The sequence below is a fragment of the Cygnus atratus genome, chromosome 19, assembly GCF_013377495.2.
Source record: "Cygnus atratus isolate AKBS03 ecotype Queensland, Australia chromosome 19, CAtr_DNAZoo_HiC_assembly, whole genome shotgun sequence".
Lineage (NCBI taxonomy): Eukaryota > Metazoa > Chordata > Aves > Anseriformes > Anatidae > Cygnus > Cygnus atratus.
The window spans coordinates 6,699,092-6,718,826 of NC_066380.1; the positions used below are offsets into that span (position 1 = coordinate 6,699,092).

General features: G+C 68.1%; 2 protein-coding genes across 3 annotated transcripts; both read right to left on the reverse strand.

Annotated features, from left to right (window-relative positions):
- Positions 1-269: 269 nt before the first annotated feature.
- On the reverse strand, positions 270-11,683 carry ENG (endoglin). Of its 2 annotated transcripts, none has more exons than XM_035554927.2 (15): positions 11,354-11,683; positions 7,268-7,425; positions 5,032-5,166; positions 4,291-4,453; positions 3,913-4,069; positions 3,650-3,782; positions 3,226-3,400; positions 3,003-3,145; positions 2,711-2,848; positions 2,541-2,585; positions 2,354-2,464; positions 2,032-2,277; positions 1,728-1,791; positions 1,525-1,626; positions 270-990 (listed from the first exon to the last, which is right to left on the reverse strand). In XM_035554927.2, the coding sequence occupies exons 1-15, from the start codon at positions 11,415-11,417 to the stop codon at positions 872-874; spliced, it is 1,953 nt and encodes a 650-aa protein (XP_035410820.1). In that variant the 5' UTR covers positions 11,418-11,683; the 3' UTR covers positions 270-871. The 2 variants fall into 2 exon arrangements, with proteins under 2 accessions (XP_035410820.1, XP_050570419.1); XM_050714462.1 differs by having other exon boundaries at positions 273-970; positions 11,354-11,579.
- Positions 11,684-14,007: 2,324 nt separating this feature from the next.
- On the reverse strand, positions 14,008-19,396 carry AK1 (adenylate kinase 1). Its single transcript, XM_035555274.2, has 7 exons — positions 19,312-19,396; positions 17,354-17,390; positions 16,061-16,096; positions 15,075-15,238; positions 14,858-14,974; positions 14,391-14,582; positions 14,008-14,244 (listed from the first exon to the last, which is right to left on the reverse strand). The coding sequence occupies exons 2-7, from the start codon at positions 17,361-17,363 to the stop codon at positions 14,179-14,181; spliced, it is 585 nt and encodes a 194-aa protein (XP_035411167.1). The 5' UTR covers positions 17,364-17,390; positions 19,312-19,396; the 3' UTR covers positions 14,008-14,178.
- Positions 19,397-19,735: the final 339 nt, after the last annotated feature.

Sequence of the window (19,735 nt, forward strand, 5' to 3'; positions counted from 1 at the left end):
CACCGGTGCCCCCCTAACAGGGGCTGAACCCCCCCCCGCCCTGGCCCTTCTCACCCCAGTGCCTTTTGTCTGTGCCAGCCCCCGGGGGGTGGCAGTGGCCGTGGCCACGCTGGCTGTCCCCACGAGGTGGGGGGGACACTCCTGGCCCCCCTTGGTGTGTGTGTGTGTAGGGGGGGCGAGACAGACTCGGGGTGCCCTGTGGGGTCCCTGCGTCCCCCGGGGAGGTTTGGGGGTGCCCCGGGTGTGACTCTGAGGCTCCTCGTTGTCGCGACTAATTTAATGTAGGATAGGTTTTTATTATTATTAAAAGTTTGTAACTTTGACCTGGAGCTGGCTGGGGGGTGGGGGGGGGGGCGGGCTGCTCTCTGCGCATCGCCCCACGTACGGGGGCAGCTGCGCGGTGCCACCCGGCCCCGCAGCCCCCCCACCCCAATAAACCTCTCGCTGCTCCCAGCCCTGCCCGCTGCCTTCGTGGGACGGGGACACGGGGGGGGGGGGGCAGTGACCCCATCGGGGCTGTGCTGGGCCCCCCCCCATTGCTCGGGGTGCATTTACACCGCGTTATGGGGGGGTATATGGGGGCCGCGGTGTCCCTACGCAGGATGGAGAGCACCGGGGCGCATCCCGGGGGCACCCACGCTTTGCCCCCAGCAACCCCATCTGCTGGGGACCCCCGGGGGGGTTGCACGGGGCCCCCACCTCCCTCCACGGGCTGCCTGGGGGGGGGCCAAAGCATTCACTGAATGAGTAAGGGCGGCCCCGGGGACGGCGAGGGGCCGCGGCCCCCTCCGGGCTCGGCCCGAGATTTGGGGCAGAAAAAGGTTTTAAGGGGGCTGGGGCGGAGGCGGTGGCGAGGGGGGGCCCGGGGGGGTCAGGCCATGCTGCTGGTGGAGCAGGGGGTGCTCTGGGTGCTGCCGATGCTGTGGTTGGTGCTGCTGCTCTCCGAGGCCGGCGCCGTGGTGGAGACCGGCTGCAGTTTGGAGATGGGACCTGCATTACGCCGGCGGTCCGGGGTTGGGGGGGGGGGGATGGAAATTGGAAGGGGGTAGGATAGGAAGGGGGGGGGGGGGGGGGGGGAAGAAAAACATGAAGGGACGAAAAACAAGACTTGGCGCCAGCACGGCCGGCCGGGGATGGCTCATCCTGGACCTGACCTTTCCAGGCCGATAAGCGCGTCCAGGCCCTGGCGCGGGGCTCGCGCTCCCCGGCCAACGCGGCCCCCGCACCCCCTCCCCGGCCCCCCCCGACCCCCCCCGGCCCCGATAAGGCGTGGGATGGAGATGGGCTTCACGGGGGACCCCGGGGACCGCGGCCGCGCCGGGCCGGCTCCTTCTCACGCAGAGCCTTGGCCAGAAGGGATGCGTGGCCGATAGCAGCAGGACCCTCGCCCGGGGACGTGTGGGAGCATTGGGATGGGGGAAGAGGACGGGCTTCCCGGCAATGGGACGTGTGTAGAGCCCCCCCTCACAGCCCCCACTTTGGCCCCCCCCCCCCCCCCCCGCCTCCATGCGCAGCAGTACTCACGGGTGTGCGAGTAGATGTACCAGAGCCCGGCGGTGAGGAGCGCCCCGATGAGGAAGGCTCCGAAGGTGATGCCCAGCACGGCGGCCAGCCCCAGCCCTCGGTCTGCAGGGGGGGGGACACACACACGAGACCGTCAGCACGGTGACACCGTCCCAAAGCCTCTGCACGGCCCCCCCTCGCCCTGCCCCGTGCCCCAAACTCACTGTTGGGCGGCCGCCAGACGTCCTTCACTGTCACCTCCAAAACCTTCTCGAAGATGGTGTTGTTCTGCGCACGGGGAGGGCCGGGGTGAGCACGGGGACAGCGCTGCCCCACCGCCACCGCCCCAGTGCCACCATCCCATGGGGACAGGGCTGGGTTCCCCCATACCCAGGGGCTCTGGGGACCTGGGGTGCTGTCCCCAGCTTGGTGATGGAGACCGCTGGCTGGGGACCCACCGAAATGGGGACAGGCACGGCGCCAGCTTGGGGACACGCGTGGGGACCCCGCGACAGGGGTGTCACTGACCTGCAGCCCGGCCTTGCACTTGAGGGTGGCGGAGAAGGGGACGTGGCCGCCCTCGGGGACGGCGTAGGTGAAGCGGAACCGCCAAACCTTCCTGGCCCTGCTGCCGGGGGGCTCCTCCAGCACGGCCACGCTGGAGCTCTGCGCCTTGTTGGCCTGCACCAGCAGCAGCGGCTCCGTCCCCGGTGCCACCAGCCAGCACTCCTTGAGCTGCAGGTCGGCCGGGTAGTCGTCCCAGCGCATGGACGCCTGTGGGGGGGACGGGGTCACCGTGAGGGATGCTGCCCCGTGGCACAGTCCCCGCGGTGCCCGGGCGCTGCGGTACCTGCACGAAAGCCTCCTTGTTGACCTCCAGCTCCGTCTGCGGCGCCTCGAAGGCGGCGGTGGGGAAGAGGCGCAGGAAGAGCTCCCGTGGGATCTGGCACTGGAAAGCCACCTAGGGACAAGGACAGCGTTGGCCACCCCATGGCACCCAGTGACCCGGCGACACCGGTACCGGTGCTGGCACTTACCCGCACGCTCCTGAGCGCCGAGCCCTTGGACAGGCTGAGGATGAGCTGCGAGGAGGGGAGGAAGGCTCGGTCAGCCCGGCCCTTGAGCTGTCCCCATGAGCATCCCTGCTGATGGGGTCCCTCGTCCCTGATGGGATGGGGACACCTCCCCGGCCGGTGCCGCCGCTCACCTCGTTCTTGGCGTTGCCCTGGCTCTCCAGCGAGGTGCCGCAGTGGCTGAGCGGGGTGCGCAGCATGAAGTGCGTCGCGTTCTTCTCCGCCTGGCAGCTGATGTCCCGCAGGGTGATGTTCACCACGTCTTTGATGGGCTGAGAGAAAAACACCAGCCATAACCAAAGCTCCCGCCGGCGTGCTCGGCCAACCCGCCCCCCCGCCCCCCCCCCCCCCCCCCCAGCACCCCGGCACCCGGAGCAGGATGAGACCCCCCCCCCCCCCCCAAAGGCACACAGGCGGTGCCCTCACCTCCAGGTGGGACCTGGCAATGATGATCTCCATGGTGTCATCCGTGCACTTCCAGGGCTGGAGCATTAAGAGCAGCATGTGGGGCAGCGCGTCCGAGGTGGGGGCCGGCGGTGTGGGCGTCGCGGGCGGCTTCCTCGGCACCTCTGCGGGGGAGAGGACGCGGGGAGCTGAGCGGGGACACCCCAACAAAACCCTGAGCCCAGGAGGGGCGCCGGGGACCCACCGTGCTCCTGGATCTCCAGGGTGATGCGGGGGCTGATGGGGATGGTGGAGTAGGAGGCGATGACGCTGTAGTTCTTCTCGAAGGCTTTGGCGACCAGGCCCTGCTCTGTGTCGGGCAGCAGCTCCCCGCTGAAGAGGTGCGTGAAGAAGGACGTGATCTTGTAGGTGCCAGAGACCTGTGGGGGTGGCACAGGGGGGGCTTAGCGAGGCTGGGGGCGTCCGGCTGTGAGCAGCCACCGTGGTCGGGGGCCGCACAGAGGTGGGGACGGGCTCCGGGGGATCACGGCACGGCGAGGGGGCTGCCGCGTCCCTGTGCTGGTGTCCCCAGGGCGATGTCCCCTCCTGCCAGCCCCATCGCCACGTGGGCTGTTTGCCACCCCCTTCCCAGGACCAGTGAGGGGACAATGCCGGGACACCGTCCGTACCAGGAACTGGATGTGGCAGCTGTTAAGCGAGAGGAACCAGGTGAGGTTGGCCCGGCTCTGGAGGATGAGGATCTGGTTGCTCACCGCCCTCTCGGGACAGCTCAGGGACAGGTTCACCTCGGTGACAGGCGAGCTGCAAGAGCACGAGACCCCCCCTCCAGCCTCAGCCCCCCACTCCGCCGGGTCCGGGGCCTCCAAGAGACCCCTGACCCCTTCCCCAGGTTCTCCAAGCTGTGCCCCCCCGGGGGGGACACGCACGGCACCTGTGCTCGGGCTGCAGCCGGATGATGTGGGCAGCCCTGGAGCCGTGGGCGCCGCCGCTGGCGCAGCCCCTCATCCCGTGGAAAAACACCTCGGCGTCGAGGTGCGGCGCGGCATTGAAGCGCTCCTGGGGGATGCAGTCCGGGGGGCTGCGGGCATCTGCAGGGGGGGTGCAGGCAGCGCTGGGGAGGTCACCAAAACCAAACCGCGCTCGGCGGGCATGGAGAGGGTGCCCAGGGGAACCACTGCCCGCAGCACCGCCCCGTGAACCCAGCGCGTTCCCAGCACTGGGAGCAGTGAGGGCACTGCGGCTCCTTCCTCCCCTCCCTGGTGCCACCCGGTGTCCTCCCCCTCCCTGCCAGCCCCCGTCCCCGACGCACCTTCGCCCAGGCGGAGGTGGATCACGCGTGGGTCCCACAGCTCGCTGTAGGACGTGATGCCCCCGTAGGTGCCCCGCGCCCAGTCCAGCAGCTGCCCCTTGCTGGCAGCCGCCGGCAGCTCCCTGTGCGGCACCGCGGTGCTCCCCGGGCTCAGGGTGGCGTCCTGAGGGTGAGAGGCAGCCTGAGCCGGGGCAGGACGCGTGGACACATCCCTCCCCGCCTCCAGCTGCAGCCAGGAAAATATCCCCCTAGCACGGAGGACGCTGGTTTGAAGGCATCTTGGCTGGGCATCTCCAGAGGCCTGACTCCATCACAGCTTGGGGTCACACCGTGGGGATCGGGGGGAGCGGCGTGGCCGGCCGGCGGCACGCGGGGAGCTCAGCCCACTTTATTATTAGCCGCAAAACAAAGCCGGAGGTTTATTTTCCTAACAAAGCTCCCGGCCCCGGCTCAGCTTACTGGAGCCAAACCCCATCGCTGACCTTCCTCCCGGCAGCCGGAGGAAATGGGAGCTTTTTCAAGCCCCGTGCGTCATTCGCTGCCCAGCCTGCCCCGCGCTCAGATCCGCCGCCAGGGGCCTGGCGTCCCCTCGGCCGCGGGCGCCGCGAGCATCGTCCCTGGGGAGAGGGGACCGGCGTCCCCCGTGGGCACCCCAAGCACCCCAGGGATGTCCCCAGCCCTGCTGTACCCCCCCTCCCCCCCGAATTGCTCCCAGGGGTCCGGTGGGGCCGGGGCACTCACGGTGAGGACGAGCAGGTCTGGGCACAGGGAGGTGATGGAGGCCAAGCACCGGGAGCACTGCAGGACCAGCACCGCTGGCCGGGCGCAGCCGCTGGCTGGCGGCGTGACGGACACCTTGAGCATGACGGCTGGGACCTGGGGGAGCAAGGAGAGTGTCAGCACCGCGGCACGGCTGGGACAGAGCCCCCTCCCGTGTCCCCAGCGATGGGACAGCAGGGAGGGACGTCGGGATGGCCCCGAACACAGGAGGCTGTGCGGTTGGGAATTTTGGCCTTGGGGCAGGTGAGGGATGCAGGGATGCCACCTGGATGTTGACCCACACCACAGTGCGACAAAACCCTCTGGCTGTCCCCAAATGAGGGACCAAGGTGTCCTCACACTAGGGACAGAGCATCCCCACGCTGGGGCCGGGGCACCCACCATGGGTGTCAGAGCACGGGGGACTGGGCGGCGGGCTGTCACCCTATGGGGACTGGGGCATCCCACACTGGGAACTGGAAATCCCCAAAGAGCAGCCCAGGACATCCCCACACCGGGACTGGAGCATCCCCACACTGGGGCTGGGCCATCCCCAACCCCATGCACCAGCGCATCCCCATCCCCGGGTACCAGGACCCCCCCCATGGCTATCCTGGCCCCATCTTGACACCGCGGAGCCGCTCCAGTCCCGGGGCAGCCGCAGGGCTCGGCTCAGCCGGAAACCCGCGTCAGGAAGCCAGGGAGCCAGGCGCTAAGTTTGGAAACCACCGCCTGGCTCAGCGCTCATAGCTCAGCGGCGGGCACAGCGAGCTGCCCGGGGCTGCGTGGGCACTGAGGCACGGCACAACCACCGGCACCGGCCTCTTGCCTGGCACCGTAGGGCTGAGGGCACCGCCTGGCCTGGCCGTGGCCCCGTGGCAAGCTCGGCCGCGTGGGTGGCCGGGGACCCCGGGTGGCCCCGCGGCGGCGGGAGGAGCCGGCGCTGGTTTTCCTGCCGCGTGTTTTGCGGCGCTCCATTGTTTGGTGCCCGCCGAGCGGAGGGAGGCTCGGTTTGCGTCTAGCCCTCTGCGGCCTTTTTTTAGGTTTTTCTTCTTGGTGTTATTTTTTTTTTTTCTTCATAGGGATCTGCTTATAGAAAACGGCTTCCAGTAATTCTTCTGCGAGCGGAGCCGGGTCCCTGCCCGGCTCCCCCTGCGTGCCCAGGGCTCGGTGCCGGCGAGCCGAGTGCCGCAGCCGTGACATCAGCGCGTGTCCCCCGCCGCCTCCGGTGACAAAGCCGGGACACCCCCGGCCCTGACGCTCAGCCACAGGCGCCTGCCTGCGTCAGGGCCAGGTTTCCCGTCAGGGCGTGCGGGGTGAGGCTGTGCTGGGGTGCCGCGGGCGTGGGGCACTGCAGAAGCTGCCCACAAAGCGACTCCCCCTGCGCCTCCCCTGCCCGGCGCCCCGAAAAGCAGAACTGGGAGAGCTGTGAGGCGGCGGAGGGAACGCGGTGCTGGGCAGCTGGGGCCGGGCCAAAATCTGGTGCTGCGCTTGCCGGGGCCCTGAGAGCTCGAGGGAAGCCCAGCCTGCGCCCTACAGCGGGGTTTTCCCCCCGAGCTGCCCCCTCCTGCCCTGCCCACGCTCTCAGGACTTCACCAGGTGGGGACGCAGCCCCGGCCTTGCTGCCCCGCTGTGCCCATCGTCACGCCAAAGCCACCCGGAGCGCCCAGGGAGCAGTTATCGTTCCGAGGCAGGCTGTGAAACACTGGTGGCCACGTTTCCGCTGCAAGTGATGTGAGTGCCTCGGGCCTCCCTGCATCCCTCCCTCCCTCCTCAGCACTGTCCCCATGGGTGCTGGGGCTCTGCCCCGCTCCTGCTCCCCGCAGGGCCACCTCCCCGAGGGGCGTGCGGGTTGTGGGGATGCCCAGCGCAGGGACAGTCCCTGTGGTGCCAGAAAAGTGTCAGAAACGTGGCCTTTAAAGGGTTTAAACTTCCCCTCTGGGGACAGAGAAAAACTGCAGCTTCAGCTCAGAGGGGAAGCGCAGCCGTGCGGGGAAATTGCACTGTGGAAAAGGTTAATCTGGTTTCTCTCGCCGCTCCTGATTTAGAGGAAATGCTTTCGACAGCTCCGTGCTGACCGCAGTGTGCTGGGGGCGAGGGGGCTGCATTTACCCGGGAGGGGGATGGAAAAGGACCCGGGGGGGGCAGGGCATGGTAAACCCCAACCTGAGCACCCCGACGGTGCCCGGGGCTGACGTGCGGGGTCCCGCTGGCTCACCTTGGACCACTGGACGCCGAGGACGTGGACTTCATTGGCGCTGTGCAGGGAGCTGCTGCTGACGCAGCCCCGCGGCACCGTGCCCGTGCTGTAGGACAGGGTGACGGGGGGCTCCACCGCCACCGGCCGCAGGTCGCAGCCCTCGGCGGGCACGGGGTCTGGGTGGAAGACAAAAGACATCGGTCACTGCCACGCAGCATGGGGACAGGGGACAGGCTGTACGGGGCCTGCACCACGACGCCAGCCCCAATGCTGGCTCTGCTCGGAGCCTGCCCGGTGCAGCAATCCCATAACGGCCCTCGGATCCGGTCTGGAAAAACCCGCTGTCCCCGTGCGGCACCGCCGCGTGCCAGAGCTCCCGCGTGGCTTCCCCTACAAGCGGGCGGCGGAGGTGGCCCCCCCGCATCCCTCCCCCCCCCGGTGCTGACGGAAACTGGGAAGCCCAGGTGTGGAAATGGCACCGAGCTCGGCCCCACCGGCCGCCGAGGTGCGAGGCAGGCGGGCGGCTGTGACACCGAGAACCCCACATGGGGCTGGCGAGCGAGCAGGGCCCCGCAGCTGCCAAGGGAAATCCTGACTGCAAAGAAAGGTGTTTGAAGCCCTGATTCTGCCTTGCTCGGAGGCTGCCGCGGCCATTTCCCCTGCCCTGGGCAGTGCTGCCGCAGTCCTGCTGTCCCTGAGTTGTCCCCTGCACCTGTGGGTGACACGGCAGGGTGGGTGCCTGCCTTGCGGGGTGCTTTGCACCGGGGCGTCCCCACGGGGCTGGGGGCACCGCGCTTGCTTTGGACGTGGCCACCGAGCGCTGTCCCTTCCCTGGGGGCTCTCTGGCAGCTCCAGCCACCGAGCTGGGAGGTGACCGGGCCCTGTGCCAGCACCGGGGCACCCGGTGTCCCCATGGGGACGGGGACAGGGCGGCGCGAGGCCGCGGGCACCGAGGCTGCGACGGGCGGCAGCCTGGCAAGGGCCACCCGTGCCGTCCCTGGGCTACGTCGGGGTGGCGAGGCCGCGGCGGTGGGGTCACGGCGCAGGCCCCGCGGTGACGCTGCCACGGGCCCACCTATTGTCCGGCGCTTCCTCCCCCCGGCGCGGCGGCCGCAGCATCGGGAGGAAGATAAACAGCCGCTTATCTGGGCGCCGCAGCCCGCGGCCCTCTTCCCTCTGCTCCTGCCCCGGCGGCACCGGGCATGGCCCCCCTGGCATCGCAGGGCAGGGGACGGGCAGCTCGTCACCTCTCCGGTGACATCCCGCGGGGTGACATCGCGCAGGGTGAAGGGACGTGGCTGGGTTCTCCCCAGCGTGGGGCATGGATGCTGCGGAGGGGACGCGGGGCAGCGGTGCCAGCCGGGCACCGTCCCCGTCCCCGTCCCCGTCCCGGGGGAAGGCAGCAGCGGTCTCCAGCATTATGTCAGGATCAGATAACGGTGCTCAGCTGGGCCCAGCCTGCGCCCGCGGGGTCAATCAGATAAGGGTGCATTTATTTTTGTACTCCAGGAAATTAAAAAAAAAAAAGAAAAAAATAAAAAGAAAGAAAGAAAGAAAATCCACTTTATGTTTTTCCAGCCTCCCACCCGCCCTCGGCCTTGCCGCAGCGCAGACGGAGCGGGGACGGAGCTGCCGCGTCTCCCCGGCGCGTGGATGTCTCGGGGCGGGGGGGGGGGGGGAATTCCTGTTTTGTTGTGAGCGGATCAAAGGCCCCGGGTGCAGAACAAAGCCCAGGGGTGCCGGGGGTGCCGGGGAGGGGGGGCACGGGGCCAGGGCAGGCGCCGGGGCTGGCTCCAGCGGGGCAGGATCTCCCGGGCAGCACCCCTCCAGTGTCCCCCCCGTGCTGCCTCGGCACTCGTGCAATGAGCTGGCAGGGCTCGGCGGGGATGGAGCCGGCGCTGCAGGGCTGGGGGCTGTCACCCCCGGGCCACCCCTGGCTGTTGTGCCTTGTGGAGGTGACAGCGGGGCTTGGGGAAGGGGCAGATATGCCCGCACCACCCGGCACCAGGTTTTCTGGGTGCAGTGCTAGGGGAGATGCTGTCCCACGTCAGCCTGTCCCATGTCAGCCTGTCCCACGTCAGCCTGTCCCCAGGTGGATGAAGGTGACAAGCTCTGTGTCCCCTCTATGCGTGGTTTCTGCCCCCCAGCAGGGAGCAGCCTCACCTGGGCTGGGAAGGGAAGAGCCAGCACCGCACTCCCCCCTGGGACAGCAGCCCCAGTCCCTGCTGGTGCTGTCAGAGTGGGGCACATGGGGGCTCAAAGTCCCCCAGCCCTGGAAGCCCCCCTGTATCTGCACGGCCCCATGGTGCTGTGCATGCCAGGGACACCCCAGCCCCAATGGTCCCTGTGCCAGAGAGGGCAGGGACCATATGGCACAGCCACAGGGGATGGGGACAGCACAGCCGTATGGGTTGGGGACCGTATGGCACAGCTACACGTGTTCGGGATGGTGTGGCACGGCCACACGGGCCATGGGCTATATGGAAGAGCTCCACACTCAGAGTAGTCCTTCTCAGGGACCTCAGAGGCACAGTCACATATAGCAGGGACTGTACAGCTCAGATTTATAGGACAGGGACATCATTGCACAGTTACTTAGGACGGGGACCATAGGGCACAGCTACACAGGGTAGGGACCATATAGCAGGTAGGAGAGGGCTGCACCACATAGTGTAACAGCCATATAGGATGGGGACCATACAGCACAGCTAAAATGCACAGGGACACACAGCACAGCCAAGCAGGTTGGGGGACCGTATGGCACAGCTACGTGGGACACTGCTCATATAGCACAGCCACGTTAGTGCAGGGCCGTATGGCACAGCCACATAGGATGGGGAGCGTATGGCACAAGTACAGAGGACATGGCTGTATGGCACAGCTACGTACAAGAGACTGGACTGTACAGCTACATAGGACGGGGGATATAAGGCACAGACACACAGGCTGGGGATTATATGGCACACATATGTAGGACAGGGCCTGTACGGCACAGCTACACAGGATGTAGACCATATGGCACAGCTGTAGGATGGGGGCTGTACCACACAGCTCCATAGGACACAGACCTTGTTGCACATCTATTTGGGATGGTGACCATACCGCACAGCTACCTAGGACACAGACCTTATTACACATCTATTTGGGATGGCGACCGTATGGCACAGCCACACGACAAGGGCTGTATGGCACAGCTACAGGGGGCACAGACCTACAGCACAGCTAGATAGGATGGAGCCCATATGACAGCTATAGGACAGGGACCATATGGCACAGCTACGTCAGATGGGGACTGTACAGCACAGCCCCCTGGGGCATGGCCCCAGCCCCTTGGGACAGGGCCTGTAGGGCATGGCCACGGGCAGCACCGGGGGGTGACAGCGGGCAGGGCGCAGGCACCCGGCCCGGCAGTGGGGACCCCCAGCAGCCCCCATGGGACCGACCCGTGCGGGACGTGCTGAACCCACTGACCCTGCGTTGCCGCTGCCCTCACGCTTCCCTGTCCCTGTGCACCCCGTCCCCATGTCCCCAGCTCCCTGCCCGCCTGCGGGTGTCCTCATGCCTGCGTCCCCCCCAAAATCCTCCCCGCGAAGTCACAGCGCCCGCGGTCATGGGGCAAGGACTGCAGGGCTGACAACTAAGGCGGTGAAAAAGTGCCTGGCCCTATTGCCACAGACACCGGGGGGGGGGGAGGGTTGGGTTGTTTTTTTTTTCCTCGTTCCCCAGCCCCCCCGGGTCGGTGCCCCCGTTGAGGGGGTCCCGCTGCCTGCCCCTTCCCGGAGAAAGGGCGCTTGGACGCCCCTGGGACCCTGGTGACGCAGCCTGGATTTGGGGCCGGCGGATGGGGGGGAGGCAATATCCGAGCCGGGACCCAGCTATATCAGCCCCCACCCCCCCAGCCCACCCCAGCAGGTCACCCCTCGCCCCCCACCCCGCTTTCCCCTCCTCTCCCCCCGTTCCCCTACGAGTTACCGGCGGCTCCTCCGCGCTCCCCCCGCGCCTGTTTCCCGTGCGCCAAGCCCGGTGCCGCCGTCGGGGAGCCCCGAGCCCGAAGCCCCCAACCCTCAGCGGTCCCCGGTGCCCCCCGACGGGCCCCCCACTCACCGGGGCGGGCGAGCAGCGGCAGCAGCAGCGGCAGCAGCAGCGGGGGGGGGCTCCGCAGGCACATCCCGGCCGCCGCCGCTGCCCGCAGCCGAGAGCGCAGTGAGCGGGCGCGGCGGCGGCAGGAAACCGACTCCCTTCGGGAGGAGGAGGAGGAGGAGGAGGAGGAGGAGGAGGAGGTGGGGGAGGAGGGTCGGCGCCCGGAGGAAATGCCGCTCCGCAGCCCTGGAGCCGTGCCGGCCGGAGGGGGGGAGTTTGGGGACGGGGGGGGGTGTCCGGGCGCGCCGTGCCTCAGTTTCCCCGCAGGGCGCGGGCACCGCCGCGGGGGCGCCCTGGAGGCAGCCCGGGTGCTGGGGGTGGGGGGGGCGGGGGAGAAAGAGGGTCCCCCCCACTCCGGGGTGGCAACGGTGAGAAGGCGTGGGAGTGGCTGTAGTGTCTGCACTGAGGACGGGCAGGGGACAGGGTGCCAAGGGTGCCGAGGCAGGGGTCGGGGTGCAAGGCAGGGTGCGCCCCCCTCCCTAAATACCTCCTCCCCAAAGTTTAGGGTACACACGGCAGCACAGCCTGCCCCGTGCAGTGGGGACAGGGGGTCTGCCCCACGTACTGAAGGCAGGAGCTGCCTCACTGCGATGGGGACGAGGACAGCCCCGTGGTGTCCCGGCGTGGGCAGGGTGCCCCATGGCACGGAGCGCCCCAGGGCTCTGGACACCGGCTCTGGGGCTGCTGGCGGATGGGGGGACACCATGGCACTGCTGCCTGCCCCGTCTGCATGCGTGGCCAGGCCACAGCTGGGGACTGCTGGGATGTCCCCAGTGTTGGGATGTCCCCGCTGGGTGGGAAGGTTTGGGGTTTGGCCCCCTCCCCCCCCCAGGACAGACCTGTCCTGGGTCCCAGCAAAGCAGCACCGAGGCAGGAGCCGGAGGGGAGCGGGGTGGCCGCAGGGACAAGGGGACATTGCTGCACTCCTGCCCCGTCCCTCCTGCCTGTGCCAGGGCCAGGTCCCCGGGGTGGCTCCGCACCACTCCGTGGCAATGGGCAGGGAGCTGGGGGTGACACCTGCCAGGGGAGGCAGCGAGGCCTGTCCCCAGCGGCCACCAGGTCCCCGTGTCCCCGGGGTGAGCAGCAGCCGCCTCCCACGACAGCGCACTGCCACCTCCTGGGGACCGCGGGGACGGGTGCTGCCCGGGGATGGGGACAGGGCCCGGAGCTGGCATCCCTGCGCCCCTGTCCCCAGCAGCCGTGTGGCGAGGTGACGAGCAGAGCCTTCGGTGGTGGACCCCAGGGTGGCGGTGGCACAGGGTGACAGAGCCGGGGGTGGCCACAGCCACGGCCCCGACACCTTCCTCCCCCCGCAGCTCATGGGGAGCCCTCGGGCTCCCCGGCCAGAGCGAAGCCACCAAAAATCACCCAAGGTCTGCACCAGGGGGGAGGCGGAGCCCCCCCAGCCACACCGCCCCGCTCACCACATGGGGAAACTGAGGCAGGCTGACCCCACCCCCCGATAGGGATGGGGACAACGAGGGCAGATGGCTCTCCCCGCTCCTCCAGCATGGCTTTGAGCCTTGGCATCCCAACACTCCGTCCCCGCCGTCCCTTCACCCCCAGCAGCACGAGGGGGGGCTCAGCCGTGCTGGCAGCGTCCCAGCGCCGACTGGATGGCCGCATCCTTCCCGCCCCGCCGCCTGCAGGGCCCCGGCCCCGCTCGTGGCTGCTTCACCCCCGGGCACCCGGCTGACGTCCAAGCCTGGTGAGCTCGGGAGTTATGTCAGGTTTGTTTTGTTTTGTTTCTTTTTTTCTTGGGGGATTTTTGTCCCCCCCCCCTTGCCCTCCCCGCTCGCTTCCTTCCTCCGCACCGTCTTGGCGGCCTCGCCTGCCCCCGAGCCGCTGCCCGCCCCACGGCCCCGCGGCTGATTTATGATTTATGGCAGCCCCAAAGCTCATGGCCACGGCTCAGCCGCCTCCTTCCTGCACCATGGCCGGGAAAACCACGGCACTGCCACGGGGCAAAGCATCCCGAATAGGGCTGGGCGCTGCGATTGAGCCCCCCCACTCTGTCCCTACCCTGGTGGCCAGGCTCAGGGGGTGTCCCCCGTGTGTCCTTTGGTCAGGGTGCACCCAGGGCAGTGAGGTGGCACCGATGACCCTGGGGGGCTCAGGCAGGATCCCCAGCCCTGTCACATTTTGCCACAGCTGCCTGCAGCCACCACGTACCCCAAAACACGCCGGGGGGGCAGAAGTAGCAAGGAGACACCGAGGCTGGCGCGTGCACGGCGTGACAGTGGTGGAAACCCTGTCCCTGGGGATGCGGGGCAGGGAGGCAGAGGCAGGATGCGGGCCAGACGCTGCCCCCTCCTCCAGGGACACGACACAGGGGTTGGCGGGTGGGATGGGGTCAAGGTGAGCGGGACTGGCCCCGGCACGTGGTCACGGGCCCCCCACAGCCCGGCGGCCGGGAAGCCAGGGCGAGCGGCCGGGATGCTCCCTCCCTTCCTCCGAGCATCCCACGTGCGGGATAAACACCCGCTTCCTGCCCTAATCAGCTCCAGGGACGGGCGGGGGGCTCGGGGAGGGGGGGGGCTCAGAGAAGGGAAAAAAAAAAAAATCTCTGGAAAGAAAAACTCATTTCCTCCGACAGAAGAAAAAGATAAAGTCTGGGCTCATTAAAGCGAACTTTACTGGGGAGAGACGGGAAAGAGCCAAACACAATGTCCTTGAAATTTCCTTCGCGCGGCTCTGTCCACGAAAACAGGATAAGGCCTCTTCCGCTGTCTCTGCCGGCGCGCGTGGAGGGGGGGCGCGGGGCCGGGGGCACGGGGCGGCCGGCACGGCTACAGGCTGTCGAGGTAGGAGCAGACCTGCTGGAAAACCTCGTCCACGCTGCCCTCGGCGTTGAGCTGCAGGGAGGGGTTAGGGGGGTGCTGGCTCCTCCAAGCCCCTTTTGGGGGGTTTTGGTCGGTCCCAACCCAGCAGGGTTAACCCTAACCTTGTATCAGCCCCCCACACACACATTGATCCCCCCCCCCCCCCAGGGCCCGCTCACCTGGCGGACGATGCCCCTGCTCTTGTAGAAGGTGATGACGGGCTCCGTGGCCTTGTAGTAGGTCTCGAGGCGCTTCTTGATGGTCTCCTCGTTGTCGTCCACCCGCCCGCTGGTCTCGCCCCGCTTCAGCAGGCGCTTCACCATCGTCTCCTTCCCCGCGTCCACGTAGAGCAGCAGCGTGGGGGCGGCGATCTGCAGGGACGGGGGGGCTGGCACCGTGCGGGCTTGGCACATGGATGTCCCTGTGCCACCCTGCAGCACCCTCCGTGTGGGTCTGGGCACCCCCCACGTGACACCCCAGGGACACCAAGCCCCGGCTCTCTGCCACCCCCCGTCACCCCTGAGGACATCCCGGAGCGATGTGTCCCCCCTGAGGACAACTCAGCCCCCCCGTCGGGATGGGATCTGCTGCCACCAGCGCCACGCAGCCCTCAGGGGGACCCCGCAGTGTGGGGACCAGCCCTCACCTTCTTCTCGAACTCCTCTCCCTGCTTCACCTCGCGGGGGTAGCCGTCGATGAGGAAACCCTTGGACACGTCGGCTTTGGCCACCATGGCGTCCCGCAGCATGTCCAGCACCGTGTCCTGGGGACGGGGTACGGAGACGTTGTGGGGCCGCTCGCCCACCCTGTCCGTATGGCCACGGGGGGGGCACAGCCACCACAGCGGGCACGCGTGGACTCACCAGGGGCACCAGCTCGCCCTTCTCCATGATGGCCTGCAGCTTCTTGCCCCGCTCCGAGCCCGAGCTGACCTCCGCCCGGAGCAGGTCCCCGGTGGAGAGGTGGGTGTACCCGTACTTCTGCACGATCTTCTCGCACTGCGTCCCCTTCCCCGAGCCGGGGCCACCTGCAAGTGGTGACAATGCCCCAGCCCACAGCAGGGAGCTGGAGGGCACGCCGGAGAAGCAGAACAGAGCCACCGCAGTCCCCAGAGCCTGGTGAGGAGGGGGACGGGGTCCCCAAGCCCAGCACCAGACGGATGGAGAGAGCTGCCCCTGGTGTGGGCTGAGGGATGTCGGTGCTTGGGGTGGCACGGGCTGCTGGTGTGGGTAATTGGCACCTGGGGATCACCACCCTGATGGCACCCAGCACATCATGACCCCATCAACACCATTGGCATCACTGAAATGATGGCACCTAGGACATCATGACCCCATCAGCACCTGGGCTTTGCCACCCTGATAGTGCCTAGTACGTCACAGCCCCATCAGCACCTGGGCATCGCTGCCCTGGTCGTACCTAGGACATCACGACCCCATCAGAACATGGGCATCACTGCCTTGATGGCACTCAGGACATCACGACCCCCATCAGCACCTGAGCATTTCCACCCTGATGGCACCCAGGACATCAGGGCCCCATCAGCATCTGGGCATCCCCACCCCGATGGTACCCAGCACATCACGAACATCAGAACATGGGCATCACCGCCCTGATGGCACCCAGGACACCATGACCCCATCAGCACCTGGGCATCCCCACCTCATCCAGCACCCGTGGCATCACCCCCAGGAGCGTCCCATCACGTCCCATCAGGTGCTGCCACCTTGCCGGTGGTCCCTGCTGGTCCCAGCGCCCCCCACCATGGCCTCGAGGAGCCAGATTGGTGTCGTGGCCACCCCCGTCCCACCTCAACCCCGCCAGCCGCAGGACCCGGCCGCCCACTTACCCACCACAAAGATGATCTTGTGGTGCTTGAGCTTTTCTGGGGGAAAGAAAGAAAAATATATAAATAAACCTAAAAGCCAAAAGGACACCGTCGAACGAGCCGTCCCCCACAGCACGGGGACCAACCCCTGCCCACCCCGCGATGGGGAGCGGCCACGCGTGCCCCTTGTCCCCGTCACCTGGGCGGTCTGGGACATCGGAGCTGGACGTGCTCATGCACAGAGACCTCATGGAGCCTCAGCCCTGGGGCTCAGCCCTGGGACTGGAACCTTGTGGTGCCCCGGAGACACTCATTGTCCCCAGCCTTGGGGTGGGGACCTGCAGGGCTCCCCTGGGTGGCCACATCCATCCCCGTGGCCAGATCCTGGTCCTGCCCGGGGCACGCTTGGCACAGCACGGGTACCTCAAGTGCCTGGCGTGACCCCCAGCAGCCCCTAAAGCCCCCTGGGGACCGATCGTCCCCAAAAGCAGTGCCTGGGGCAGGCAGCTGGGGAGCAGAGGCTGGGTGCCAGCACCCCGCGGAGCACCCCAGCCTGCGGGACATGGGGGGGGTCCCCTCACGGTCCCCCCCACCTGCAGGATCCGGCCCCGAGGGGAGCTAAAAATACCGGTGAGCCGCTTCGGGGCCGCCCGGCACAGCTCCCCCGGCTCGGCCTTCTGAAATTTCAGCTCCTCCGGCACCCGGAGAGCCCGGGGAAGGAGCCAAGAGGGTGGGGAAGGGCAGGAGATGGGGGTGCTGGGGGGCCGGAGGGGTGCGGGGGTGGGAAGAGGCCCCAAGGGATCTGGGTGGACACAAGGGGGAGGCAGAGGGGACGGACACGAGTGGAGAAGGCAGGGGATGGACGCAAGGGGGGGACAGAGGGGATGGAAGCGAAGTGGATCAGGGAATCGGATACCAGGGGACGGGGTGGGGGGGGGACGGAGGGAAAGGGGACACGGGGTGGGCACGGAGGGGGGGGGGGGGGGCAGGAGATGGGCACGGGGAGCGGGTGTGAGAAGGGCAGAGGGGGCGGATACAAGGACACGGGACAGATGCAAAGGCGGGGTGGGCATAGAGGGGACCCAGGGGATGGTCACGGGGTGGGGACCCAGGGGATGGACGAAAAAGGGTCCAAGGGGTTGGGTGCGAGAGGGACAGAGGGGACAGGGGTGGGAACAAGGGGATGGGGCACAAGGGGGACACAGGGGATTAGGCACAGGGGGACAGCTGCAAAGGGGATCCAGGGGGTGGCTGCAAAGGGGACAGAAGCAAAGGGGACGAAGGAGCTGGCCGCAGGGACGGCAGAGCACTCACCTGTCGACATGCTGGCGGGGTGGAGGAGCGCTTCAGGCTGCGAGGGAGGGAGAAGAGAGGAGAGGAGTGAGCGGCTCGGCGGGGACACGGGGGTCCCCAGGGCCGGGGCTGCGCGGGGTGTTGCTGAGACAACAGCTCTCCCTTCCCGTCCCTTGTGGGACGGAGCAGGTCTCAAACCGAGCTCTGGGGCCAAGCTGGGGGACTCGCTGGTGGTGGGGCAGAAGCCCTGCCCCCCAGCTTGGCCCTGAAATTTATAAAATTTATAAAATATACCGGAAAGGCAAGACGCTGCCTGAATTTCGTGGCTTTAGGAGCTGGGGAGCTCGGCTCCCGCGGCCATCGCCTACCTGGCTGCCGGCAGCCACCCGCCCTGTGCTGGGTGACACCGGGTGACGCAGGGTGACATTACCTGCACCTCCCTGCCCTGACCACATCCCCGTGCCCGCGGTGCTGCTCGGGGTGACACATGGCCCCGGGACGCCGGGTGATGGAGGCAGCACCTACATCGCTCCAGCTCCCCGCGTGCTGGAGGGGAGGCTTTAGGGGATGGTTTTTGGGGGGTCAGCCCGCTCTCAGAGCCCCAGAGGTGGGGGATTGCTGCACTCTGCTGTACCCCCAGGACCCCGCTGCGGGTTTGGGCACCCTGCCTGCCCGCACCCAGCCCGCAGCACCCACCTGCTGGGCCGCCCCGCGTCACCCCGCGCTCCCCAAACCGGCCAGACCGGGGCCAAGGGATCCGCGCTGCTCTCCCGGTCGTGTTACAGCCGGGAAAGGGCAGGGGCTAAGTATGGACGGGCTGAAACCTGCACCGGGTCACGGCCTGCCTGCGCCGCGGGGGCCGAACCCCGCGTCGTCCCCATGGGGTGAGCCCGGAGGGTGCGGGACCTGTGGGGGACCCAGGTACGGGGGGCACTGGGGTGCGAGGGCTCGGTGGTTGGTGCTGACCTGGCGTCTTGGGGTGGGGTGGGGGGCTTGTGGCCTGATCCTGAGCCATGCTGGGTGCTCTGGGGGTGATGGGGTGAGGGTGCTGGGCTGGGGAGCTCAGCGGGATGGTGCTGGGGGCATGGGGCTGCCCAATAAAAGCTGTTGTGTGGTGTGCCCTGCAGACTGCATCCCATCAGGAGCTCAAACCTCCCCCCGACCCCATCCCAGCCCCACTGCCACCTCCCCCCCCACCTCAACTCCAGGCCCCGGCACCCCTGCAATAGCCCAGCACCGCCAGCAGTGCCCTTGGTACCCCATGCAATGCCCATTGGCGGCCCAGCCAAGGCCACCAGCAGCTCTGTGAGACCCCCAAGCACCCTGTGAGATGTTCCCCCCCCCGCACCCCATAAAACACCCCCCCAGCACCCTGTGCAATAGTGCATTACCCCCTGCCATGCCCCACAAGCACCCCATGCAATGCCCCAACACTTGTGCAATGCCCCCCCAGCACCCCGTGCAACGCCCCCCCAAGCAAGCACCCCATGCAATAGTGCAGCAACACCTGCCATAGCCCCCCAGCACCCCGTGCAATGCCCCCCCCAAGCACCCCATAAAACGCCCCCCCAGCACCTTGTGCAATGTACCCCCCAAGCACCCCATGCAATAGTGCAGCACCCCCTGCCATGCCCCCCAGCACCCCATACAACGCCCCCCCAGCCCCCCCCAGTGGTCACAGAGCTGCCCCGCTCCCACCCCCACCCCCCCCCAGCACTGCCCACATAACCCCACACCCCACCATCCCCATCCCACCCCCCCCAAAGTCCTTTACGGGGGGAGGGGGGGTCACCCCAAGCCCCCCCCCCCCAGGGGACCCCCGAGCAGCGGCTGCCCAAACGCCCTCCCCAAGGTCACCGTGGGGAGGGGGTGGGGGGGGGGGCACCCACGGGTGGGTCAGGGCCGGGGTGCTGAGCGGCCGCAGGGCTGGGGGGGGGGGATAGGGAGCTGGGGGGGGGCTGGGGGGGGCTGGCACTGACCTGTGGGGCCGGGCGCTGTGGGGCGGGCAGCTGCCTGCTGGCGGCAGCTCCTGCCCGTACCGCTAGCTGTATATAATGCTGCGGCGTGGAGCATGCCGGGAGCGGGCAGCGGGGGGGGGGCACACACGGGCTGGGGGGGGGGAATCGCTGCTGCTCGCCCGCAGCCCCCCCGATACCGCGCAGGGGGCTGCGGGGGGCTCTATGGGGCCCGATGGGGCTGGGGGTCCTGCACCCTGCTGGGTGTCCTGGGGGGGACTCCCCCCGCTCCAACCCCTCCCGAAAAAAAAAGTGTTCCCCCCCCCCCCCCCTCAAGTCCCCAGGATCAGCCCCAAAACGGGTAGGGGGGTCCCGAAAGGTCCCGTTCTCCCCCCCCCCCCCCCCCCCCCCCCCCACTCCACACACCCCAAAAGCAGCGCCCGGCCCC